Raw genomic sequence first — 27,386 nt, 5'->3', positions numbered from 1 at the left:
ATATTATGTAATTGTATATTTTTGTAAAGAATTGAGAAATGTGAAAGGAATAATTGGTAGGAAAGACAAAATTTGATTATAGAGTGGTGATGCGTTTGATAGGAATAGGTACTAATATTTTTTGATAAAAATATCTATGTTATGAGAATGGAAAACTTTTTAAAAATGACAATTTTTGTACCTAATAAATGTAACTGATGAACAATTTGGAATTGGAGCATTTTGTGAGCAAAGTTATTAGACTTTGATTAGATTTATGTCTATTATTAGATCTATGTGTCTACTAACGTTGCATTGTGAGGACAAATATTTCCCAAAACAAGGCGTACTTTTTTATTTGGGAAGCGAGCACATCTGTTGAAATCACCACTCAGTAGCCTATTGCTTTTCGAATGATAACAAAAGGTTCAAGAGTAATGTCACTGATAGACGCAACTATTACGTAGACGCAGCTATTTATAATTTTTGTTTATTGATCAAATCATTGAAGGTATTTATGTATTTTGATGACAGGTAATGCCACTTGAGAACGAAATGGACAACCCGAAGAGGTTCGGAAGTGCATTCGGTGTGCTCAACTGTGCCATGCTACCCATCACCATCCTCTACACCATTGTCGGCTTCTTCGGATACCTCAAGTATGGCGAAAATGCTGCCGGAAGCATCACTCTCAACTTACCAGGCGATCAACTGTGAGTATCAGTGCATTCTCACTCAATAATTTTATCTCTCCAGTATCATACTATACAGAGTGTCCCACGAAAGGTGTAACAGTCAGAGACCATAGCACATAAAACCTATGCAAGATTTGAAACCTGAAATAAGATTGTTTATTTTATGATTTTACATGAAATTTGCAACAAAAAATGACTCGTAAAATTTTCTTATATCGAACTTAGTTTTCGAGATATAGATTTTTTGATAACGTCAATAATAGGAAAAACGACTAGCAGTCAGATATTTTACAATAAATGAATTAATCACTCACTGTGACAACGAGATCTTTCGGCAGGTCCGCCATCTCTTGGTTGTCATTGATTAATTCATTTATTGTAAAATATCTGACTGCTAGTCGTTTTTTCTAATAGCAAAAAGTGATTCAATAATAAGCAGTTCGTGATGGAAAACAATATTGAATAATTCAATAATAGGTTTGGCAGGACCCTCAATTAAAAAAAATAATAGAATTATTGCGAATAAAAATTTTGTTTTGAAAAAAAAAAACTATCAGTCAAAATCTAGTTCTAAGGATAAGTTTGAAAAGAGGAAGAATTTTCAATGAGATTAATTAAATTTGTTCATTTGTTTTACATTCTTGACTATTTTGTAAGCGTTCAACTGTTTGTAATTTGGCTTTGAACTCGACGACTTCACTTTTCTCAACTTTGAGCGCTCATAAAAGGTCAAAAAACGTTAAACATATGAACAAATTATATGAATCTTATTGGAAATCTCTTCCTCTTTCCAATCATACCCCTTGAATCAGAATTTTACTGATAGTCTTCTAGTTATTGATGTAAAAAATCGAACAATCTATATATCTCCAAAACTAAGGTCGATATAAGAAAATGTTACTAGACATTTTGTAGATTTGAGTAGCTAATATTCTAGAACTGGACAGAAGATGTTACGTGAAAATCTGTTATAAGGTGTTTTTTAATTGAGGTTGTTTGAGGTTTGATAAAGATCCATTTTTGAAATAACTTCAAACTGTGAAAAATGTTGTGATTAAATGCAAGTAGAAAATTATCTACTCATAATAAATAAATAATAATAAATATATCTTTATTTGCACAAATAGACAAGTTTGGACACATCTAGATATACATAATAATAGTAAGCTTTTAACGTACAGAATCAGCTCATGGATCGTGAATTAACAGCTCAGGGTCTTTGTAACTTGCACAAGTCAATGAAAAGGAAGAAAAGTTCAGGTACCGTACCGTACTTAGTTTGATATAAATATCTTCATGCTGCTTGATAATGACGACTCATTCCTAAAATATTGATATAGATCTAGAAGTATTGAATATCACCATGCTATTAGAAGAAACTTAATAATTTTCTTTTTTATAAAATAGAATTATAGTACCGTACCCTTTAAAATTAATAAAATAATAAAACAAGAATACAAATTGTATTAATAATTTTCATTTATATTATCCCTGGCATAATTTAATCTCAATTTTTTCAGGCTGGCTCAAAGTGTGAAGCTTATGCTTGCCTTATCCATCTTTGTGACTCACGCCCTGGCTTGCTACGTAGCCTTTGACATCACATGGAACCAGTACATGGGACCAAGAGTCGAATCCAAGAAGATGTTCTGGGAGTTCTTCTGTAGGACAATGCTTGTTGTAGTCACATGTAAGAATTATAATAAGCATCTTATTATGTTATGTTGTTCATACACCGTTTTATTCACTATTGTATAGTGTTGTTGAAGGTAGCAATAATTATTATAGCTATCTTAATAAAAACAATATAAAAACTTGTAGTGCCCTTTATTATTAAAAACTTTAAAATCTTGAAAATTTTAAAAAAGATTTTAGAGTTTTTAATAATGAAAGGTACAAGTTTTTATATTGTTTTTATTAATTTATTCAAAGGTACCCATATAAGTGGAGTGTTTTTATAGTTACCTTATATCTGCCTAACTATTATTCATAGTGTTCTATAATATTGAAGCTTTATTCTATTTTGAACTATCCTCAAGTGTCGGTGTCAAAGAATTGGAGCGGAATGCAATACAAATAATGTCAAAACGGGAATAGAAAAATGTTTCACATAATAAAATCATAGAGAAAAGATAGCATAAGTAAGTTTCATGCTATATTTTTCCAAGATCTTGCTGCTTGAAGTTTTTCATCCTTGTTTTACATGTTTGATCTCCAATAGAGAACTGATGAAGAGCATTCAATGATTTTCCACTTTCTTATGCAGCATGGAATTTTCAATTAGATTTGACGGTGGAATCTTGATTATTATTAATCCATCTAGCAAAATTGTGTTTTAGCCTACAACATTCATATCCAACTTTGAATAAAAAGTAAATGTCGACAATTTTCGAATCAAGGAAATGGCTTTCTTTTTTGTCATATCAAAAACCGTAACTTATACATCACTGCACAAAACTAGCTCTTCCTCTGATTGGCTGATCATTTCAGTTCTAGGATTTGCTGTAGGAAACTCAACAAGCTTACATGAGATCATAGAAAAGTTTTTCCATTGATAATCAAAAGCACTGATTACGATTTTTGACATATCAAAATAGTTCAATGGGAATAACGAACACAGACCTTTGATATATCAAACACTGGTCTAAGTTCCACTGAGTATTAATAAAATAATTTACATGATTTTCTCATGAATTCAACTTATTAGATTCTTTTTAAGCACAATACTGTCGAATCAACAAAGCTTCACAAAGAGTAACGTTTCTCGAATTGAAAGTTATAATACGGTAGTTAAACTCTTTCTCTCTTCCTACAAAAATAGTCAATGATCATTTGAAGTGTTCGATTCAATTTGTCGAATTTGTTTAATCAACTGACATTATTCTATTTCAGTTGGGTTCGCCGTTGCAATTCCGAATCTGGAACTGTTCATCTCTCTGATTGGCGCTCTCTGTCTCTCTACTATGGGTCTCTCTCTTCCTGCAGTCATCAACATGCTAACATTCTGGGATCAGTATAGAGGCGTTGGATTTATTCTCTTCATCTCCAAAAATATGTGTATCATACTCATTTCAGTTCTAGGATTTGCTGTAGGAACCTCAACAAGCTTACATGAGATCATAGAAAAGTTTTTCCATTGATAATCAAAACCACTGATTATGATTTGACATATCAAAACTGTAACTTATACATCACTGCACAAAACTAGCTCTTTCTCTGATTGACTGACCTATCAAACTTTTCTCATTGAGTTTGTCTTGAAATTTATGTGTTGAATGTTGAATTTTAACTTCATCTTACACTCCGGTGAATTTTCAAATGTTAATTTTATCCCTAAAAAATCGACTTGAAGGTAAACTTTAGTGAGATTTCTTCCTAGCCAAAATTTTAATTTCGCTATACTTGGAGCTAGTTCTATAAATTGTATTTATTTTTGAGTTTATAATATCAATGAGAATTCCAATGACTTCTAGAATTAGGACTTCTGAAATGTAGTTTGTTAAGAGAGACTGTGATAAATTTGAAACAAAAATCTATTTTCGTAGGCATAACTGATGACTGTATTTGTGAAACTCATCCACATTTCTCCTTCCATTGTAATTAGTTATCATGTCTTTTCATCATTTCCTTGAGATTAACGCTATCTTTGAACAATTATATTATCACCTACATGTATTTTGTTTTACAAACAAATGGTTTTTGAAATATTTTAATAATATTATAGCATGACTCATATTGTAATAAAAATGAATTTTGATCCATTTGTAATACTAAGAAAGTGATTATACACTGTTATTCAGAACTACTGTAAACATAAACGATCAATTTTTAATAATATTTCTATCTTATATATGTTCTACTTAATATGCTACCTGTCAAATGCTTTTATGAATACTGTAAACTAATTTTATATCGAATGCATGTATCAAATCAACAATAGATACATAACTTTTTCAATTAGGTACCTAACATCGGTTCAATGTGCTTATATTATTATAATTGCCTTTCCTTGTACATTTTTGTGATGCGATGATTGACTTTGTAAGTATTTTTACGTCGTAAGGTTGTTAAGTATTCTATTCTCAATTAAGAATATTGTTAGTTCGATAAATAAAGAATGACTAAAAAATTTAATTTTTCGAGTTTTATTTTTAATTTGTCATAATCTTTATATAATACATTTTATTTTTTTAATAAATATACACTACCGTCTATTTAGAGGTAATAAGAAACTGTTGTTTCATTTCAATTTTTGATAAGTCTGGAACAGTATGACAGTGGCGCATATAATTATTAGTTAAATTATTCATGTTCGCATAAGAAAATATTCAAATATAGAGATTGATTTTAACTAGTATGTACACTCAAAAGATTCCATTCCAGAGCAGTGTTATTACAACAGTTGAATTTCATTATTCCAAGTTTTTTTCAATTATTTCTTTAAGATCCATCATACGATGTTTTTCAGAGATGAACGAAAAGGTTGAAGTGAGCAAGATGCAAAATAATTATAGGTCAATCTTTATTCTGATCAATAAATTAGACAAACATTTCTATAGATAAAATCAGAACATTGTATTCCAATTTCCAATGATCACAATAGAGCATATCAAAGTCAGGCAAGAACAATTACAATAGTACATAATTTGAACATTTTTTTTTTCAATATAAGTTCAGAATTAATAAATTACTGTTACTTTGAGATGGGATTCAAATACACTTGAACTTCAAAAATGAAAAACTCAACTTTTTAAAAGCATTGTAACACATTTTTTTTTTCAATATAAGTTCAGAATTAATAAATTACTGTTACTTTGAGATGGGATTCAAATGCACTTGAACTTCAAAAATGAAAAACTCATCTTTTTAAGAGCATTATAACAAAAATGAGTGTTCTCGTTAAAGTAAAAACATAGTTGAGCGGCGATTATATTATGGGGTAGCAGAGAAAGTAGCTGCCAGTTTTCAAACGTAATACATGTATTCGAATGTCTGCTTCACTCTACCATCGACTGTCAACTATTATGTTTTGTCAACTATATGTTTTGTCACATTCGAATACATGCATTACTTTTTGAATGGAAAAGACTAAGAAATTGTCAAAAAACCACAGATTTATTGATACTTAGAAAGACCAGTTTCGGTTATTACACCAATGTCAATCTCTGATAAACTGTCTATCTCTGATAAACTGTCTATATAATCTCTTATAATCTGTGTTTTTTTTTTACAATTTCTTAGTCTTTTCCATTCAATATGAATAATTACCACAATATCAACTACTTTAAGTGCATTACTTTTCATCGAACTCGGCTTCTTCTCTACTATTTTCTGCCTTTGCCACTCCACTCCACTATATTTTGTCACATCTTAATGCATGCTTCACTTTTTAACACTCTCCGCTACCTTCTCTGCTATCCTCTACTTTCGCTGTTCAACTATCTCTCATCCTTAGGATGCCGATTTAAGGTGAATTTTTTAAAATTTAAGCCTCAAGACTGATGCTACCGGCAAGAATCACAACATTTATTGATTTTTTTCAGTTATCACTTGTTATTTATCAAGAATCACAAAATATGAATTCACGGTCCATTATGTTTCATTTATCACCATCTACACATGCATTCTGGCTGTACTCCAAAAGGAATCCTCTGTTATTTGAATTGTTCTCGTCGTAAGATGTTACAACGGTCATTACGAATGGCCCTGAAGAAGCTGTAAAGAGATAATTCATTATCAATGAAAATATTCTATTCTCACAACCAGATACGAATAGAGGTTGAAGTTGAATTGGAAAATTATTCTAATTTACTCGGTATCTTATCTACTATACAAAAGGTAATTCTCAATATTTTGGCAAGGAATATGACCATAGACAAGGTAAGTTGAAACTACTGAAGATCAACTAAAACTATTGAAAGAATCATAGTTTCGAGACTTCTACGTTCATTATTTCGGCTCAAGTGATCAGAGAATTTGTACAGACTATTTTATAATTTGATAGTATCATATTCAAATGAAAGAGTTTTTAATCTAAATGAAACAAAGTACTTTACTATGTATGTGCCAAACTTATGGTCTCAAGCGATTTGTGGTTTCTCAAAATACCTCAATTCTATAGTGAGGTCAAAGTTATAATGACAGTATTTTATTAACATTGGTGTCGCTATCCTTGTCTATCATTCAACAGAGCAGATAGTGCTATCCTTTTATAGCTCCGAAATGTTTCCAGATCGTTTTTCAACAATGTAGAAATATAATAGTAACATAGTAATATATTAGTGACAAAATATTCAATCTCAATTAATAAATGTTATTATTGAATCATTAGAAAATATATATTTTCGTGACAATAGAATAAAATTAACTATTTTAAAGAAGGATGACCAGTTAATATAAATTACTTCTAATTAAATTTAGAAGTATATTTATAATGTTACAATGATTTTTGTGTGTTTTGAATTGGAAATTGAGTGTGTAATTGCAGAATGTTGAAGTGACATTATAACCTAGCCACATTTGGACTGTTGTATAAATTAAAATTGGAACCGTTTTGGGCGTACGCCTGTGGTACTTTTCTGTAAGATGTGTAATTCTGAATGATTAATGAATAAAATAAATAATTAAAAATAAATAGGGCCTATCAATATTACGGTACATTAGATAAGTACGGATATCAGCTATATTCTATAGACGGCAGTGACAGGGCAGAGAATCAGCAGCGCTGTTCCCCTTTCTTTCTTCACTGACATTATAACGTGGACCTCACTATATAATTTGTTCAATTAACTTGAATTTGTAAGAGTTATTGAGACTCTATCAACAGATCATGTACTTTGAATTAAATTTGAATTTGAACTAGTATGTGAATATCATAAATGAGATAATGTAATAGAGTATTTCTTACTTGTAACTGGTGACAGATTATTTCCACAATAGCGATCTTCGGCCGCGCCATCTTGGCTTGGCTTGCTGTTGGGGATGATGATGAAGTTGGATTTGCAATTCGTCGATCCAGACAGGCCGGTACCACCAGCTCCTATTCGGCAATGGAAAAACATAAAAATCGAATTAAATTTTACTTTTCTCAAAGCAAAATAAAGTTACAGTATTTACTTAGAAAGAGCAAGCAAATGGTGTATGAGTTAAATGATGAACAATTCTATCTTAGGGGAAGTAGAATTGTACCCACAGTATCCCTGCTTGTTCGTAAGAGGCGACTAAAAGGGAACCACTTTCCAAAGCCCTTATTCCTCCTCTCTTATTCTCCTTCCACATGCTTTGGAACTTCTTTATTTTCTAGCATGGCACCTTTCCATTTACTCAGCTTTGTGCCATTCTCGTCAGTGCGCGACTAGTTGGATGGCGGGGTCACCTTGTTTCGAGAGGGTGAACACTCGCTATTCCAATGGTCGCGCACTACATACTTTTTCTGTCCTATCCGACCACTCTGGTTATTCTTTTCTCAAATCATCATTTCTCTCACTTCTTTCAGAAGCGTCTGTACCCAGATTGGGCGGCTTCAAACAGCGTCTGTACCCATATTGGGCGGCTGATACTCCAGGGAATAAACCCAAAATTCTGGTCCTCCTAGCCAGGGGGTTGTGCGATAGGCCAGTACCCTATCCATGTAAAATGCCAACCACTTGCAGTACCCAAAACAGCCTCGGAATGGACAGGACAATCGGAAATATAAACAGGATTGCTCAACATAGAAAACGGAGCTGGATTGCGGAACAATTGAAAATAGCCACATGGAATGTAAGGAAATAAGGAATAAGGAAATAGAACTCTGTGAAGTTTTCAAGATTCAAAATATTAATATTGCTGCTGTAACAGAGACAAAAATGAAGTTGACTGGCTCAAAATATGTAGAAGAATATGCTATGTTTTATAGTGGTGAGGATCAGGAGAGCAGGGCAGCCAAGGGTGTGGCCATTTTTGTGGACAAGAAATGGGAACAGAGAATTGTAGACTACAATTATATAAATGAAAGAGTTCTCACCAACAAGTTCAAATATGGACGTGGCCACCTGGTAATAATAGGAGTCTATGCGCCTGAAGAAGGGAAAGAAGAGGAAACAGTTTCATTCTTCAACACACTTCAGACGGAGGTGGAAAAATATAATAAGAAATATGAAATTATTATCATGGGTGATCTGAATGCAAGAGTTGGAGTAGAACCTACTCATACCAGCGGCTATTATTGTGTCTATAAGAGAAGTTTAAGCATCAACCTTATTCATCAAGAACAACGCTACAAGTTGCTATGAATTTGAAGTCTATATAGAACGAACATTGAATGTGATAAAGGAGTTTAAAATCCATAAAAATTTATTTTTTTTAGATTTTCAAAAACAAAGTTGACGTAATTTTTGCTATATTGAAGAGGAAACTTGCATATTTTTCTCAAATTTTTCTGAGCAGTAGTTTTTGTAGGGTAGGTGTACCATCTGCCGCAAAAAAGTGACTTTTGAAGCCCTATTGTTAGCTAACAGAAGCTGATAAAAATATTTCAATCGCATAGATTATGTCCTAAGAACCTGTCTAATAGATTACAAAAGAAAAAAAAATTTTTTGGAAAAAAAATTATTGAATGCACAACCTTAACTTGAGAATAGTTCGCATGGGATTACATTATATTTCGCAATATACTTTCTTCGACTTCTAAGAGTGATAAACTGTCTCAATGATATCTCATAGTGAGGCCCACGATATAATGACAGTGAAGAAAGATAGAAGAACACCGTTGCTGATTCTCTGCCTTGCTACTGTCTTCTATAGAGTATAGCAGATATCGGTGTATCTGATGTAATATCAACTATCCATTCTTGTTAGGAATAATCAATTATATTTATTTGTCAAGAAAATATATTTTTCAATGATTAGATAATAAATTTTCATAATTGAGGTTCAATATTTTGTTAACTAATTATATGTATACACTGTTAAGAAACGATCTGGCAACGTCGGGAGCTAGGAAAGGCTCCCGATAGCGCTAACTGCTATGTCGAATGATAGACAAGGATAGCAGAACCATTGTTAATCGAATACTGCCATTATAACGTGGACCTACTATAAGATTAATTCTATTCTATTCAGTAGAAATTATAGTTCAAACTAGTGATTCTGTAGAGATCATACAGTCATGAATAGGGGGTTTCAATGTATAGAAAATGAACTATATGATTCCTAAAGGAATTTACTACAAAACACAATATTGAATAGTAAATCATATCATCTCATCGATAAATCATCTCATCTCAATCATATTATCACACGATAAACTATTATAAAAATTACCCTTCATTTCATTGCAACTAGTTTGGCTCTTAAAGTGTCATTTGAAAATGGCTTTTGAAAAGTTAAAACTATTAGTGTTGCAATAAAATAAAGTGTACTTTTGATAATTTATTTTTTATTCTGTTTTAATAATCAGTAGACCTTAGTAGTACTAAATCCTTAAAAGGACTCAAGTATTATATTATTATCTTATTTGAAAACGTGAAATCTCACCAGTTGTATCGGTAGGATTTGAAGCTCCGGACATAGTGAACGTGAAAGCATTGGCGGAGCTGCGTGACCAGGTGATAGAGCAGAAGCCAGGAGCTCTGCGCACACAGACACCATAGTTCATGCCACTAATCACTCGGTTTCCTGTACCTGCCGACAAAATTTTCAATCATCACTTTCAACAATTGTTGAACATTATCAAACTCTCTCATATTCCACTAAAATGCTTTTCAGAGTGGAACAAGAAATCTGGAACAATCTAATATAAGACACAATTTCATTGATAACTTAATTATATGAGGGGTAAAAACAATCTTGAGATAGCCGCAGCTAGTAAGTCGAGTTATTTGGTAACTTGAATTAGCTGCTTCATTTTTTCTGTAATGTACTCTTAATCATCGACTTGGCAAAAAGCAGGAGTTAACAAATAGCTCATTTTAATCAGGACTTCCTGCATACTAGAATATAGGAGGTCCTGTCTAAATTCAACATCGTGAATACCCCTATGGAATTAGAAATATGCAATGGAAGTAACTTTCCACATTGTGATTAAAAATTTAAAAGTTTCCGACCTCACCATTGAGAACTAAGATGACAACTCTCGTGAGAAAGATCTGCTGTATCTTTTTTGTTGTATTTTATCAGATACTCACTAACATTTCAGCCTTTTTAGACTCCAATAGTACGCTCTAATGAAAAAATAAATAAAAGAACGAAATATGCTATGATTTAAAGAAATGTGATTATTTTATGAAAATTTATTTGAAAACTTTTATATTTCTGAATAACTATTATGCTATAAAGGAGGAATTTGGACTGGTTTCTTGAACCTTTGAAGAGAGCTTTAAACAATTCTGCAGGAGTGCCCTCAGGTGGTGGGGGGGGGGGAGGAAGCAGAATCTTAGGGGGGATCCAAAAAATTTATTCACTCATTTATTCAATCATTCAGAATTACAAAAAATTCAGAAGAGTACCACAGGCTTACGCCCAATTAAAATCGGCAGTGTTCAAAATGACTACTAACGATAATTGGCTTAGTAGGGGGGTGATTTCTGGAACTATTTCATAAATGAAATTCTCGGAGGACGTTAGGGTCAGGATGTTGGGAATGTAGAAAAAAAAATATTATTCACCTGAAGCTGTTGAGAGTGGAGAAAAGTTGAAACTACGGTCACTTCCTTTATCTGCGGTGAAGTATTTCAGACATCCAGGAGGCGCTGAAAAAGCAATTTCCGATTCGGGTTAAAAATTTTAATAAAATTTGAATATGAATAAATGTGAATGTAAATTTTATTTGAATAATAATAGATCGCACATTACTCAGAAATCATTAAACCTTTTAGATAATGTTGTTTTTGCAGCTGGTTTGATATCTTCAATACGGTAATATTTCCTAATAATTTCAAACAATAAATAATATACTTTACACATTTCAATCTAATAATAATTCTAATTACAATCGATCAAGAGAATAATGTGAGATAAAAATTAGAGACGACAGAAACAAACAGAACTCTGTTGGTTGAAGAATGAAATCGGTTGAAGAACCTATAATCAAGTATTTCAAAATTGAACAAGTTCACAGATCTTCAACAATTCTCTTGTTTTTTTTTCAATTCATCCCAATAGTTATTACACTGCAAATATTATGAATACATCTTTTTGTTCGTTCAATTACATAATCAAAAAATTGAGAATAAGCATACATGCAATTTTTTTAATATTTCTATTTCAAATTTCAACATTTCATTATCTTTCAACTAATAATGATACTCTGATAATAGTAATTATATTTACCCCTCTCTGAGCTGTTGCATGCTATCTGTGAGATTTTCAAATTCCATCGCCTACTCAGTGACACCGCATTCACGGTTGATACACTGATGGTGTGGCCGTTTGAACCAGCTGGGAAATCCAGGTAAACTAGAATCAAAGTAGGAGAATAATCGAGTTAATTTTATTGTAATCGTACATATTTTTATGACTCATTGGGATGAAATGAGGGTAATGAGGCGGATGATGATGAAAGATGGATGGACCTACAGTTTTAGGTGGGTTCCGAACCACTGGGAAGCGATTTTACAACAGACTCATGAATCATATTCAGAGGAGTTGTCTCAAGCTGTTGTAATCTAAGAGTATCTTGAAAAGTAAAAGTATGCAGAACAAAAAACTTGAAACACTTCAAATATTTCAATAATTCTGAGGAAGTAATACAGTATTTCATAAAACACTTTGTATTAAATCAGTATTACTTTACAGATATATTATTGTTCGAAAATGTAGACTCAATAAAAACTTGAACAGATAAAAATTAGAAATCCAAGTAACCTTTCAAAATTGTTCAATCACGACATGTTTCGGTTATATAATGGCATTATCAAGTGATTGGAAAATAAATGAAAATATATATTTTCCAATATAGCCGAAACATGTCGTGATTGAACAATTTTAAATTAATTTTATAATTTTTGAAAATATGATTTCTAATATGGAAATAAGCGTAGTTGTAAATAAATAAGGGGAAATAACAATGGAACATTAATGTAGCCATCACAGAGAAAGCACACACAAGATATAACTGAATGGGTTTCCAACAGACTCACCATGATGTCCACCATTTTCACCGCAGATTACTGGATTATTTGGGATACCCAAACTCAGCTTGTCATTTTCACAAGAACCAGTCTTGGGATCAGGTTCACTGATAGAAAACTCCAAAAAATCTATTCTTATCTGAAACAAAATTTGTTTTTAGTATATCAACTTCATTAGAGAGTTAAGAAAATTACCGTATATAGTTATCAGAATGATGATACAGTATAATTTTAAAAGTGTCACTGTATCCAGTATCCCAGAATATGAATATGAATATAAATAAAAATATAAATCTCAGTACCCTTTTAAATTATGTTATCACAACATATTTTTATTTATATTAAAAGTAGCCCTAAATAAAAAATACAATATGAATATGTATGTATATTATAACTAAACAATTCATCAATAGAAACTTTGATAACTTTCAAAAAGGAATAACATGTTAACAAAAAATTCGCAGTGATTTATTTCAATGAAATTCAAGCTCAAATCCAATGTGATCCAGGCTAGCAATGGAAAATATTTTAAAACTCTGGTAAGATGTGAATAAAGTGAAAGTTATTAATTTGATGAGAGAACCCACCTGACAAACACCTGAATTCATTTTCTCAATTGTGAAGGAGCAGCGTTTTCCACCATTGAATGCGGCCGAATAGTTTGGACTGAAGAAATAAGTGTTGTTTGCATTGGTTTTCTCTCCACATGTTCTTTTAACTATGAAAAATAAGATGAACGATTGCGAAAGTGGAAAAATTACATAGCATATTGCACAAAGGGGAACACTTGAACAATATAGAAATTACTGAGATATTGCAATAATAATTCAAATGCAAATGAATTAATTATTATTGCAATTATTCAAATGCTAATGAATTAATTATTATTATTAAACAAATATCCAAATTAAATCCAATTTTTTTATTCCCTGTTCCAATATTTGCAGTAGCAGAAGTCTTCGGGGTGAATTACAGCATTTAATTTGGATTTTCGTTTAATAATAATACTTAAATAAAAATTTAAACTCAGTATAATGCCTAAAAAGGACTGTAAACTATAGGCTACTTTTGGATACTATTAATCCTAGCAATAGTTTATTCATCTGGGTAATTCAATTAGATTCTTTTTTAAGACTTTGGTCTTCCTCTCAGGAGTATCACTGGATGAGTAAAGTTTTTTACCTCGAGGATGTTGCACAAGTTAATCTATTTGTCTTCCAAACGGGTTCGATTTCAATACAAAAGAATATCTTCTGCAAACTCCTATATTTTTATAGTGAGATTCACGTTATGAAGTCAGCACCTGATTAACATTGGTTTGCTATCCTTGCCTGTCATCAGACATATCAGATAACTCTATCCTTTTCTAGCTTCCACAATGTTGCCAAATCTTTTGTAAGCTATTGATAAATATAATGAGCTACCAGAATATTTCATTTCAAGTATGGAAATTTATTATTAAATCATGTAAAGATATATTTTCTTGATGAATATAGTTAATATATTTGAGATATAATTATATCATTATTGACAATAATTAGGCCCAGTTGCACAAAAGCTTGTTAAGTTTCAATCATGATTATATGCCACGAGAACCAATCAGAGAAGGCTTTTTTGAAAAAAGTATTCTCTGATTGGTTCTCGTGGAATTTAATCATTATTGAACATTTAAGAGGCTTTTGTGCAACCGGCACTTAGCAATTAATACATCAGATGAACTGGGATGACGTGAATCCCAGCTATAACTACTACAGGAGGCGGTGGAAAAAGAGAGTTGACAACCGTGCCGTCCTATCATTTCTACAGACTTTACAACGTAAATCTCACTATAGGTACGTTCGTGAGTTCCAAACGGGCTCCATCATAGTACCTCGCCGTGTTTGCAAGAAAAAACATTTAGTAATTTGAAAAACAAAAGATTTAGTTTTTAGAATCGATTATTGATTTGATAAATCGAATGAGGTGACTCACAAACACAGCATACACCTTTGTATCCACAATTGCCAGCACAGACTCCCGCCCGAGCGTTGCATTGTCGCTGACTCAGGCAGATTCCATCCAAGTTGTCGTTGGTCGTACAGGGCAGGCCAGGCAGCACCCGATAGAATGGGAACAGGAACAGGACTAAATCATTTCAAAAACATTGAAAAAATAATTATTATTAAACGAAAATCCAAATTAAATGCTGTAAATCACTCCGAAGACTTCTGCTACTGCAAATATTGACAACAGGGTAAACAACTAGATGAAAATTCGATGAGCGCTACTATTCAAAAATTATTTGTTCAGCCCGATTTTTCCATCTATGGACATTGAAAAAATATACGATACAATAGAATAAACATATTTTAATTTGTCTTGTTTTCAGAATTGTTTTTGTAACTGGACATCCACCAAAAAAACTACATGTTTTTCAGGCCCCTCAAATATTTTGAAATCACGAACAACATTTTAATTTGATTTTGAACACCAAACTCAATGATGAAGATACACAAGAAGGCAAGCTAAGTCTAGCCTACTCATATACAAATTCTACCACTTGGAAGAGAGAAAACTAGTGATCCTTACAAGTGTGTTAGACATTCTATTTATTCTCGAAAAACTAGTGACCCTTAAAAGTGTGTTGAACATTTTCTTTATTCTCGAAAAATGTCTACTGTAAAATAGCCTACTTTTTATACATGCTTCAAATGAAAATCATCCATCCAACTATCTATGTCAAGTATGACTCATTCCCCACACCCAGTCTTGTTGTCTTTGTGGGGAATATTCATTATGCATATTGTCTCTGCTGCTGTATTTTTCTTTTCTTGTGTGAATGAAGATTATTTGAATTTGAATGAGATGTGAAACAATTTATCAAAATAATCACAAACATTCAGTATTATTATCATCATAATCACCAAAAATTTCAGTTAACAAAATAAATTACACTACAAACATGAGTTTCATTAGAAAAATGTATTCACATAAATGGTAAGACTGAGACATTTTTTATCACGTCATATTCTCTATTTCGTACAAAATTCGAACTTTCGTAAGTAGTGAGCTAATTTTAAGACTAGCAAACATATCCTCAGTAGAATTCAAGCTTACTTACATTTTGGGTCTCGACGATAATATTGGTTGCCTATGCCTTCCACACCTACACAGTACAAAACGATGCTACAAAGAACAGATTTCAAAAGCAACATAGTGCCGAGAAACCTCCGGATTTTGTAACCGTAACGCGTCAAGTGTGTGAGACACTGTCTAATCGGATGAGCGGACCAGTAATTAGCACCTCCTAACATCGCCGTATATTTGGTTCAGCAGGTCACTGTACTGTTGTTATACGAGCATATATCTGGAAACTTGTTCAAGACAATGCCTCATTACACATTCAACTTATGCAAAGTTTCGAAGAAAAGCTATTCCAACCAAATTTCTGATTGGAAAACATCTACACAAACGTGGTAAAGAATTACTCGTTCCAAGAAGTGTATTATTTGGAATCTTGTTGAAAACAAATTACAGAAAAGGTATAGTGCTCACTGGATTGAAACTATTTCTCTAGTCTAATGCTAGCCCCCTAATAAGGGTCGTTCAACCACTTTTTCCTTTGCATATTATACCCGTTTGTTGAAAAATTATATTTTTTTAAATATCTGTGATTTAATAAATTGAAAATAAATCTAATTGAATTTTTCTCATGTACTATGCTGACTTCTAATCAGCAAGCCGTTTCCACAATAACGTTAACTCTGAAATATTTTATTTCGCACCACTGCACATTTGTTATGTGTCAAATGAGAACGGAAAACAAACTTTTTATGATGAGTTTCCAAATTAATTTATATATTTTATAGTTTATCCCACTCCATTAATTATTTCTTTCAATTGTTTTTATCATAACGGTCTCAAAGCCATGCATTTCATCAATGAAATTTCAATAATTGACTATCAAACAATCTAGAAAAACTGAAAACCTCAAAGACGTAAATATGATTTTCAAATGATATGTCAGTTATATGATAAGAGAAAAACAATCATATTTGAAGTTCGATTGCTACATGTCAATTGTAAGCTAAGGTTTTTGAGGGTGTGTAAATGATTCACTGGAATAGAATGATAAATTATTTTAATACGTGATAAAACCATAAATTAAAATACTATATTTACAAATAGATAATAAAATTACAAGCACCGTTGAGTCAACGATGTTTAACTGAGTTTTAAAAAATGGCCTTAATCCTTCATTTGGAAAAATGGGTTTCAAAATAAACAAGAACCTATAATTAACGCCAATGATCGACATTAGTCATTGTAGATAGAATTAGCAACATTGATAAAATAGACTCACAACTCCCAACTACTCTGAAGACGATAATAGTGGGAAAATGTCCGTGTGCTTGCATTAATATCTACGAAACTGTTTTTTGAACTTTTCGTAATGGTAATCATCTGTTGCCTTTTCACCGTTCTCTCTGTTGCGTTTCTCAACAGTCACTTTCTTCTTATCAACTTCCACTTTGTCTCGCTTCTTGGGTGGACCTGATTCTTCTATGTTGACTGCAACATCAAACAAACAAATAAGAATAAATCGCAAATGAATAATGCAGTTTCAACAAGAGAAAACTCTGAATATTGTAGACACTTTTATTTGAATATCAATAATATAAAGAATGTTCTATCAATAAGGCACTAGCAATAGGTGACATTGGAAGAATATAAATATGAGAATGTGTGTTTTCACCAAGTGAATACACTTTATTCAAATGTGACAAGACATGTGAATGGATCATGGTTACTCCATTTTTACTTTCCTTGCCCTATTACCATAGGTAAGGAAGTATTGCTTTCCAAAAAAAATAAGGTACCCCAATTTCAAGTTTTCTATACGTTTCAAGGTCCCCTGAGCCCAAAAACATGATTTTTGGGTATTGGTCTGTGTGTGTGTGTATGTGTGTGTGTGTGTGTGTATGTCTGTGAACACAATAACTCCATTCCTAATTAACCGATGACTTGAAATTTCAAATTAAGGTCCTTATACCATGGGGATCCGACAATATGAAATTCAATAAAATCAATTCAATGGCGGAAAAATGGCGGATAATTACTAAAAACCATGTTTTTCACGTTTTTCTCGAAATGGCTCTAACGATTTCTTCAAATTTATACCATGGATAGCTATTATAAGCCCTATCAACTGACATGAGTCTCATTTCTGGAAAAATTCCAGGAGCTCCGCGATATTATTGAGAAAAATGGCGGATAATCACTAAAAAAACCATGTTTTTCATTGTTTTCTCGAAAACGGCTCCAACGATTTCTTCAAAATTATACCATGGATAGCTATTATAAGCCCTATCAACTGACATGAGCCTCATTTCTAGGAAAATTGCAGGAGCTGCGTAATATTCTCGAGGAAAATGGCGAATAATTACTGAAAAACCATGTTTTTCACGATTTTCTCAAAAATTCCTCGACTGATTTATTTAAAATTCATACTCTGTATAGTTATTTATCAGCTCCATCAACTGGCATGAGTCTCCTTTCTGGGAAAAACTATGGGGGTTCACTCCATCCTTCAGAAATGGACTTTGTAACCTCCTTCTCGTGCATGTGGTAGGTAGGTAGAGCAGTCTATAAAATAACACATAGTCGAGATATTTGTAACAATAAACATTGTTACAATTGTGAGTGATGAGAATTATGCGAATTAGGCTGAGAAGTTAGCCTGTTGTGAAAATGGATTTTGCTGTTTTGCTTTTCTGCGTTGTGTTGTTTGACTCTGTAAGTGTGTGCGTAGAAGCTATGATCCTAAGAATAACACAATTTTCCTGGAGTATCAGCTTAGTTCATGACCCTTGCTTTTCTGCGTTTTGTGTAGTGTCGACTCTGTAAGTGTGTGTGTAGAAGTTGGGGTACTGAGAAGATCAACAATTTCCTGGAGGAGCAATCTGGTTCACGACCTTATAAGGCAAGGAATTTATAGCTGTCAAGGAAAAATAGCTGTCACTTGGTGGGAGAATGTATCTTAAATTGTAGTTCTAATGTTCCTTTCTATTGGTGGAAATTTTTCTAGAAAATAGTAACTGCCAATCACAGTTAACGTTGGTTAGGTCTATCTAGTATGGACGATCACACAGCTGTCCACCTCAAGACGAGAAAAGCGAAGTGGATTCACTCAGTGTCTGGCCTCCGTCATAAGCAGTACAAAATGTAGTCTGATCAATATTTTGTGTTAATCATGGCTTCCATGCCAGCTTTAGGCCTTTTTAGTATTTGGCTCTGGAACCTTTTGTTCCAGTAGCATTTTTTTTTTTCCGCCTCAGTAGTTGCTTTAATTAAGAAGAGAGAGAGAGTATCAAAATTGTCACCTCACAATGGAGATTTTCCTCCTATAACCGCTACTAAAGCGGTGTAAGTACGGGAACATAAAAGTATGGGATCAACGTGCGAATCCATCAATTCGTATGTATCATGAACCCGTATCATGACGTGTGTCTTTAAGCTGCTGAGACGCCTCTGAATCGATGGCAGTCCTAGAAGTTTGGGGTATGCTGTCTCCTGTCCATCTGGACGTGTAGAGCTCGATCACCGAGCCTAGATTCAATTTGAAGAAACAGCTATGAGGTAACAACTTTTTCCAAATTAAACGAACGTCCCAGGAACTCCGGATGTGACAGAATGGGTTTTAATAATGATAGACTTTCAAAAAAGGGGAAGGGTGTAAAACGTGCGGAATTAGACTTTTGTTAAATCGTAATTTTGAGATATTATTTGGATTGGATAGATCACTAATTTTATTAATCTTGGTTTGAGTAATAGATTTTCGGTTGTATCTTTACATTGAAATGTGAGGCCATATTTTCTCTGTAAGGATCCAGCTGGGAATTTCAGTTTTCTTTAAATTTTATTTAATCTACTAAGCTACTAAGTTGAATTAGTATACGAAATGTTTAAAGGTCCGTTATTGATAAATTAATGTTTTAAAATAATTCTCTAGTCTAATGCTAGCCCCCTAATAAGGGTCGTTCAACCACTTTTTCCTTTGCATATTATACCCGTTTGTTGAAAAATTATATTTTTTAAATATCTGTGATTTAATAAATTGAAAATAAATCTAATTGAATTTTTCCCATGTTCTATGCTAACTTCTAATAAGCAAGCCGTTTCCACAATAACGTTAACTCTGAAATATTTTATTTCGCACCACTGCACATTTGTTATGTGTCAAATGAGAACGGAAAACAAACTTTTTATGATGAGTTTCCAAATTAATTTATATATTTTATAGTTTATCCCACTCCATTAATTATTTCTTTCAATTGTTTTTATCATAACGGTCTCAAAGCCATGCATTTCATCAATGAAATTTCAATAATTGACGATCAAACAATCTAGAAAAACTGAAAACCTCAAAGACGTAAATATGATTTTCAAATGATATGTCAGTTATATGATAAGAGAAAAACAATCATATTTGAAGTTCGATTGCTACATGTCAATTGTAAGCTAAGGTTTTTGAGGGTGTGTAAATGATTCACTGGAATAGAATGATAAATTATTTTAATACGTGATAAAACCATAAATTAAAATACTATATTTACAAATAGATAATAAAATTACAAGCACCGTTGAGTCAACGATGTTTAACTGAGTTTTAAAAAATGGCCTTAATCCTTCATTTGGAACAAGAACCTATAATTAACGCCAATGATCGACATTAGTCATTGTAGATAGAATTAGCAACATTGATAAAATAGACTCACAACTCCCAACTACTCTGAAGACGATAATAGTGGGAAAATGTCCGTGTGCTTGCATTAATATCTACGAAACTGTTTTTTGAACTTTTCGTAATGGTAATCATCTGTTGCCTTTTCACCGTTCTCTCTGTTGCGTTTCTCAACAGTCACTTTCTTCTTATCAACTTCCACTTTGTCTCGCTTCTTGGGTGGACCTGATTCTTCTATGTTGACTGCAACATCAAACAAACAAATAAGAATAAATCGCAAATGAATAATGCAGTTTCAACAAGAGAAAACTCTGAATATTGTAGACACTTTTATTTGAATATCAATAATATAAAGAATGTTCTATCAATAAGGCACTAGCAATAGGTGACATTGGAAGAATATAAATATGAGACTGTGTGTTTTCACCAAGTGGATACACTTTATTCAAATGTGACAAGACATGTGAATGGATCATGGTTACTCCATTTTTTTTGTAGAACACTCAATTACAGACAGCACGTACACAATCAGTCTATATTATAATATTTCAAAGCCTACTGAATAGATCACCTCAAGAGTCACAAGTAAAGGCGATGAATTTATCATAAGAGCATGTGACCCTTTCCCATTCATTCATATGATTTGTTAATATTTTCAATGTGAAATGAATAAATGAATCATGATAATGTATAAGTATTGAGAACTATATTGAAAAAATGAGAAAGGAGTAACTTTGAAAATTTATTAGAAGCTCCAGTAACTGGTTTCTGAAAGATCCATCATCTTTCCACCACCGGAAATGCAAATAAACGCATTTGTAAGTAGAGTGTAGATGATATCTATTCAATTGCATATTTAATCTATTCAAGTATCGAATTTCTCTCTTACAACAATAATTACTTATTTGTGAAATCCGGACGCGTCTCAAGACAATGGGTCCCTTTTTCCCATCAGGGAGTTCCTTGATACGACCCAGAGCCTTGAACACAGTGTTCGGATTTTACAAAAAACAAGTGAGTACTGTTGTAAAATTGAAATATGTTGAAAAGTTGACCAGCAGTTGAAGTTAGGATTAAAAATAGAAAAGTAGATAGCATTCTCTAAAAAAGAGAAGCTGAAAGAGTTTTAAGCAAAGAAGTAATTTACAATGTATCGTTTCAAAGATATAAATCTTCTTACATCGATTATGTTGTACAAAATTGACGGCCATATTTGTGGGAACAAACTGCGACGGTCCATCTTTTTTGCACCTCTGATCCCACAGAAGTTTCAGTTTTGCTTCCTCTGTTGCCTCAATGTTTCGTATTTTTGCACTGGAATCAAAATAAATAACAAAATTTTCTCAGATATCCATAGAACTGATTTTCATAATGAATTTTTATTGGTCAGTTAAAATCAGTACAGTACATCATTAAGATTGAAATTTAGTTATTTTTTCATTTATAAGCAGTCTCTAGGATACTAGAGAAAAAATAGTAAAAATTATTCAAAATAATATTTTCTTATAAAACTAATTCAAGAATATTAAACTTTAAGGAGGATGGTTTATGTGTCATAAGTCTGGAAGACCTTACAACAAATGTGAAACCTTGAGACAGAGAATGGAACGGGCGAGAAGGAGATAAAGATTCATGGAGAGGACTTTCGGGCCTTTTTACCGGTGTCTCTAGGAGTTTCAATTCTGTCTTTTATATTTAATAAGGTATTTTAAAAACTTGAAAATGGATTGAACATCCGAAACTAGTTGTTTTTGTATTTTATATTGATTTTTTTTAAAAGGCTCGAAAATCAAGTAGCCCTGAAAAATTGTTTTTAATAAGATATAATTGAAAGTTTAGTATGATAATATATGATTCACATGAAATCTAAGTTATCTGATAATATGATAGAATTAAATTATGAAATTTATAGTAAGCCTCTATTAGAAAACAGAATATTAATTTTTTGAATTGTGTTTCAGTAATCAGTTGCCCTTTTGACAAAAACATTAGTTTTTTAAGCTGGGGATGGACTTTTCCCAAGATAGATAGATAAATAGGTAGGCAGATAGCTGGACTATTCCAGCTTCTTAAAGCTTTGATCAGATGACAAGAGTTCATAGCTGGACTATTGAGACTACTCACTCTATGCCGAGATCGACTTCAGGAATACCGCTGAGCATCTGATTGGACAACATCTCCTCGGATCGATGCGTGGAGGAGGCCCTGAGGTGATTGGGCACTGCCTGCAGGGCGGCCTCCTCAGGCGAACAGTACTTGCCTTTCCCCTCCTCCGCCTCCTCACCCTCCTCCGTCAGCTTTCCTTTCCTCTTCGACAGCTGATCTTCAATGTATTTCATCCTGCAACACATCAACACGTTCAGATCAATCACTTAAACTCAACTTGTAATTGATTAAAATATGTAAGATATTTGTCAAAGCTTGAGATAGATTAGTTATATTACAAAAAACTGTAGTGACAGTGAATGTGTACTTTACGGCTCTAAATTTGTAAGTTTAATTTAAATAATTTGATGAAACTTTGGAATTGATTCATTTTTATTTTGTGCTACGTCTAGAATTGATCTGTTTTCACTGGCTTTATTATCGAACCTTAAAAATTAATCATTAATTTATTCCAGATTATTCTTGAAATAACCTTTAGAATAAACAGAATTCGGACTATATTTTCCAAATTTGTGTTAGAAATAGTAAGGGATATTATGTATGGTGTTTCTTCGACAAGTATTCTTGTCATCAAATGAAATGAATTGAAAGGTTTCAGGAGAAAGCTTCAAGAGCCGAATATTCACAAAAAAATACAAAATGCTTGAAAATGAAGAACATTAATAAAAAAATAAATGAATTATTCACCTCAATTTTCGTAAAAATATCTTGTTTTCACACGGATTTAGTGATGCACTATAGAATTATTGTATGTAATTCATTGATATTGGTATATTGATGTTGCCGTTAGAATGGTATTGTTAATTGTTATACATACATACCTATGGTGCAAGCAGCAAAATACAAGGATACACTATCTATAATAATACATTTAACAAGAATAGAACAAAAAATTCAGTAGGCTAAAATACATAATTTGTACTAAGTTTGGCAAAACGTTAATTGTTAATATAAATAAAAGCTAAAAATTTATTATATTTCAACAGATTTAACACCTAATGAAATGAAACTCCCGAACGAAATTGGAGAGTCACCCCCATATATTGGGAGGAATTCACATCTAGTCAACAGTAACATTGTAAAGTAATGAATAAATTACAGAGATGGATAGTTTTGGAAACAATCTCCAAATAGAATGGAAAGACAATTGAAGTAATCGGAGACAAGTATGAAACAATGAATGAACTGATTTGAAAGAAATTCATCAGAAGAGAGATTGAGTAGTATTTTTCTACTTACATTTCTTCATCTTCGTCTCTCTTATTGGTTTCTGCTGAGAACTGAGTGCCAATGCCGGTATCGTAAGCATCATCAACTTTCTGCACTTGACCATTTTTAAGAGCATGCATGTCAATTAAACCTCCTGATTTCACCTTGAAAGGATCAGACTGAAAACAAAAATAATCCATGAGAATGTAATTCATGGTTATTACAACTTTACAAGTACCATGAAGTAAGCGATATGTGATAAGTAATTACAGGATAGAAGTAAGTAAGTACCTACATAACTTATAAGTGTTTTTATGGTTATTACTTTATATTCTATCAAACATGAAAAAACTGTGAAATACATTTGTTATCAACTCGAGAATGAATTTGCCATACCTAAGTGGATTACTTATATTGCTATATTTGCAATTCAACGGTCCTGTGTTTGATCCCTGGTTTGACCAAGATATTTTACCATGTTTCGAATTGATGTGTTAAATTAAAATTGGGCTGCCAAAAGCCAGTAGTTGAATCACGCCAGAAGCCCTAAAATTGTCAATTCTCTGAGACTGAGAACTTGAAAGCCCGACACAATTGGTAAAAACATTTAAAAAATTGCATTGAAGTTTGAGTGAAATAGCGTTAGTAAGGATTGACATTACTAAAATATTAATACTAATAATATATTAATACTGACGGTTTTACTGATCATCCATTCAATAATCATAATTGATGTTTACATTGAAGTCCACATGGATAATTTATAAATGTGACTTAAATAAACACTTACCACTAGACATTCTTCGACCTCTGAAACTTTCTGACCAAGGGCAAGGCTGACAACACTCACACCATTCGGTCTTCCTCTCAGCTTCTGTAAATTCTTCATCTCTTCCAATTTCGACCTGTAATTTAAAAAAAAAACACAATAAAATCTAATATTCTTCTGTTTAGTGGAAAAATTAGAACATTTTCAATGAAGCAAATGTGTATTGGTAACACTAATATAATTATATTAGCCTATAGAAACATAGTCTCTTGAAAGAGATTAGTAGCCTCTGTAGGGCTACTACTAGGGCTACTTTCCATGGGCTACACTAGGCACTGGAAAATTAAAGGATGCACAAAACTGGACGCTGCAACCTTGTTGAGCAGTGGCGTACCCAGGGGGCGGGGGATATGGGGATGTATGATACGAAAAGTTTGTTTTTAGGGGATGTATGATAGAAAGTTTGTTCTTTGCCCCTCGAAACAATACTTAAACATTTTCTTGCCCAGATCAGCTTCCAATTTCATATTTTCTATATTGTATTAGTTGAAAAAATAACTAAGGGATAAGAAATAGCACAATGATAATTATGAGCTAGACATTGAGAGGTCTATTACGTAAGGACTAGGATAGCAGAAAACTATTCAAAATTAGTCAATAATTATGTTTATTTTTTCATATATTATTATGCAGAAATTTAATGAAGCTTTATTGCTCTAATTGATCATATCTCATTTAGTTTCAAGCATATGGCTGAAAAGTGTGACCGCCTATAGTAGTTCATATCCTACGGACGTAGTTTCCGTGGACAGCAATGGCACTTCCCCCCAATATTTCAAAAAATGATTCTATCACCTCACCCCCCCCCAAATAAATTTAAAGTCTGAGCACTAAAGTAGAAATTATGAAAACTTGAAACGATTGTCAATAAAGTTGAAACTAGGCCTAGGACATCAATTTGCCTCAGGCCAGACTGACTCGATCTCATAATAGCTTCCCTGTCCGTGCACTTAAGATTTACAACAGGATGTGTATTTCCGTGAACAGGAGGAACAAATCTTCAAGAAGGCACTTCGTGAGAAGCTTGTGAGTCTGGCTTTCTACTCCCTGGATGATGAGTCAATCCAATGTTTTCTGAGATCTATTACTGGCCTCCCATCTTGATCTCAGTCTAGTTATCAAGTTTTATTTTTTATGACGCAATCTATCCAGCAAGTGCTGGTCATGGATGGAGACTACTGAATACTGAATACTAAAATATGTTGTTAGTTTTTGCTCTAGAGCCAAAATTATATCAGAAAACCTAAGTCAATGAATGACTTATAAACTTGAAAACTTGTATGGAATGTTAGCTTTTGAGTGGAAATTGCACCAAATTGTAGGTGTAATTTCAAAACTTTTCTGGACCTCCATTTGGTGGGTGGTATTCCATACCCTTACACCCAACGGTGAATCCCCCAAAGTTGAGGTGCTTTCTACACATCTCAAGCCATGCTGATCTTCACATGCTGCAACAGATAGAGGCTGAAACTTTCAGTATGGTGGCTGAGTGGTTTGCTGCAAATGGGCGGCTGATGTATGCCGAAAAAACTCAAACGATTGTCTGTGGTCAAAGAGGTGTTATCAAAAATGATGCGGATGCAGTGAAGCTTCTTGGAATTTATTTGGACTCCAAATTGGATTGGCAGGTACATGTGAGTAATGTCTGTACTAAGCTCTCTAGAGAAATTTATGCTCTACGAAGATTCAACAAACTTAAATTGCATCAGTGGTTTGAAAGAAACCCATTTTATTCAATAAATAAATTTTTATCTGGAGAATGTGATATTGATGTATAGGTTATTTATGTTTTATACTATGTTTCTGTGATTTTACCTGACTGTGATTGATTCTTGTTTAATCTCCGTTTGATCTGTGATATAAATGTTATCAATTGGTATTGTTTCGATCATTAATAGATATGTTGTTGTTTTTTTCTGTTATAATTACCTACCTAAATTTAATTATGATATGGACTGATTCAGCATTGGATAAGATTTATATTGAATAGACTATTGAATGGAACTTATATTAATATTGTATTGACTCTAAATTACTTTATGACAAAATTCTATGTTTGAAAAAGCTCTTGAGTTAATAAAACAGTAATGTCAGAATTATCATTATTACTCAAATGTTATGAACCCCCTGGGTCATTTTCTGGATACGCCAGTGTTGATGAGCTTCTATGAGTTGATATGTTAATTTCGAATACAACTATTAATTTTATTTGTATAAATTAGGGGTATGAAATAGAGCTAAAAAAAGGTTGCAGCTAAAATTGTGACATACTTACATAACACTTGATTCTTCGCTGCTTTCATCACCACTGTCATCTGAGTTACGACGTTTCCTCACTGGCCTCTTTTTTGGAACGAACTTTATCTTGATATCCTCGTTAGACATTATAAATGTTTAGTTTTCTTATCCAAAAATTGTTCAAAACTATCTAGAACAAGTCATGGAGAAACTTTAAAATTTTCAATCGGATCAAGAGAATTTATGTTTGACACATAAAAAATAATGAATCACTAAACACTGCTAGCTATTAATAAAATATTCAAGTTTTTTATCCAATTTTGAGTATGCCAATGCTTTATCAAATTAATGCAACTATAAATCTATAAGATGAGTATGATTAGGAAAATAAGTTAGGTTAGGATTATAGGATTCAATATTATTATTTATATGAAACA

General features: G+C 32.6%; 3 protein-coding genes across 5 annotated transcripts in view; 1 reads left to right on the top strand and 2 right to left on the bottom strand.

Annotated features, from left to right (window-relative positions):
• The window catches only part of LOC111064343 (proton-coupled amino acid transporter-like protein CG1139), a 42,731-nt gene extending 37,923 nt beyond the window's left edge, over nt 1–4,808 (top strand). For both annotated transcript variants that reach the window (XM_039431220.1, XM_039431221.1), the window contains exons 9-11: nt 514–692; nt 2,195–2,364; nt 3,567–4,808. In XM_039431220.1, coding sequence (XP_039287154.1) covers nt 514–692; nt 2,195–2,364; nt 3,567–3,814 — 597 coding nt within the window. In that variant the 3' untranslated portion in view covers nt 3,815–4,808. The remainder of the gene's footprint in view (nt 1–513; nt 693–2,194; nt 2,365–3,566) is intronic.
• A 638-nt stretch (nt 4,809–5,446) lies between these two features.
• On the bottom strand, nt 5,447–16,340 carry LOC111062984. The gene is made up of 9 exons (XM_039431222.1): nt 15,885–16,340; nt 14,756–14,908; nt 13,372–13,502; nt 12,794–12,923; nt 11,985–12,110; nt 11,321–11,404; nt 10,191–10,337; nt 7,582–7,713; nt 5,447–6,389 (listed from the first exon to the last, which is right to left on the bottom strand). The coding sequence occupies exons 1-9, from the start codon at nt 16,075–16,077 to the stop codon at nt 6,274–6,276; spliced, it is 1,212 nt and encodes a 403-aa protein (XP_039287156.1). The 5' UTR covers nt 16,078–16,340; the 3' UTR covers nt 5,447–6,273.
• Nucleotides 16,341–16,887: 547 nt separating this feature from the next.
• Nucleotides 16,888–27,378, bottom strand: LOC111064348 (telomere length and silencing protein 1 homolog). Of its 2 annotated transcripts, XR_005571676.1 has the most exons (7): nt 26,987–27,369; nt 24,673–24,787; nt 23,913–24,061; nt 22,632–22,847; nt 21,688–21,821; nt 20,471–20,750; nt 16,888–17,055 (listed from the first exon to the last, which is right to left on the bottom strand). XR_005571676.1 is itself a non-coding variant. In XM_039431218.1 (6 exons), exons 1-6 carry the CDS (start codon nt 27,094–27,096, stop codon nt 17,181–17,183), a joined length of 879 nt encoding a protein of 292 aa, XP_039287152.1. In that variant the 5' UTR covers nt 27,097–27,378; the 3' UTR covers nt 16,888–17,180. The 2 variants fall into 2 exon arrangements, 1 of the variants encoding a protein (XP_039287152.1); XM_039431218.1 differs by lacking the exon at nt 20,471–20,750 and having other exon boundaries at nt 16,888–17,335; nt 26,987–27,378.
• Nucleotides 27,379–27,386: the final 8 nt, after the last annotated feature.

Source organism: Nilaparvata lugens, chromosome 6 (assembly GCF_014356525.2).
Source record: "Nilaparvata lugens isolate BPH chromosome 6, ASM1435652v1, whole genome shotgun sequence".
Classification (NCBI taxonomy): Eukaryota; Metazoa; Arthropoda; class Insecta; order Hemiptera; family Delphacidae; genus Nilaparvata; species Nilaparvata lugens.
The sequence above is the reverse complement of the archived record's forward strand: the minus strand, read 5'-3'. Positions and strand labels throughout refer to the sequence as shown.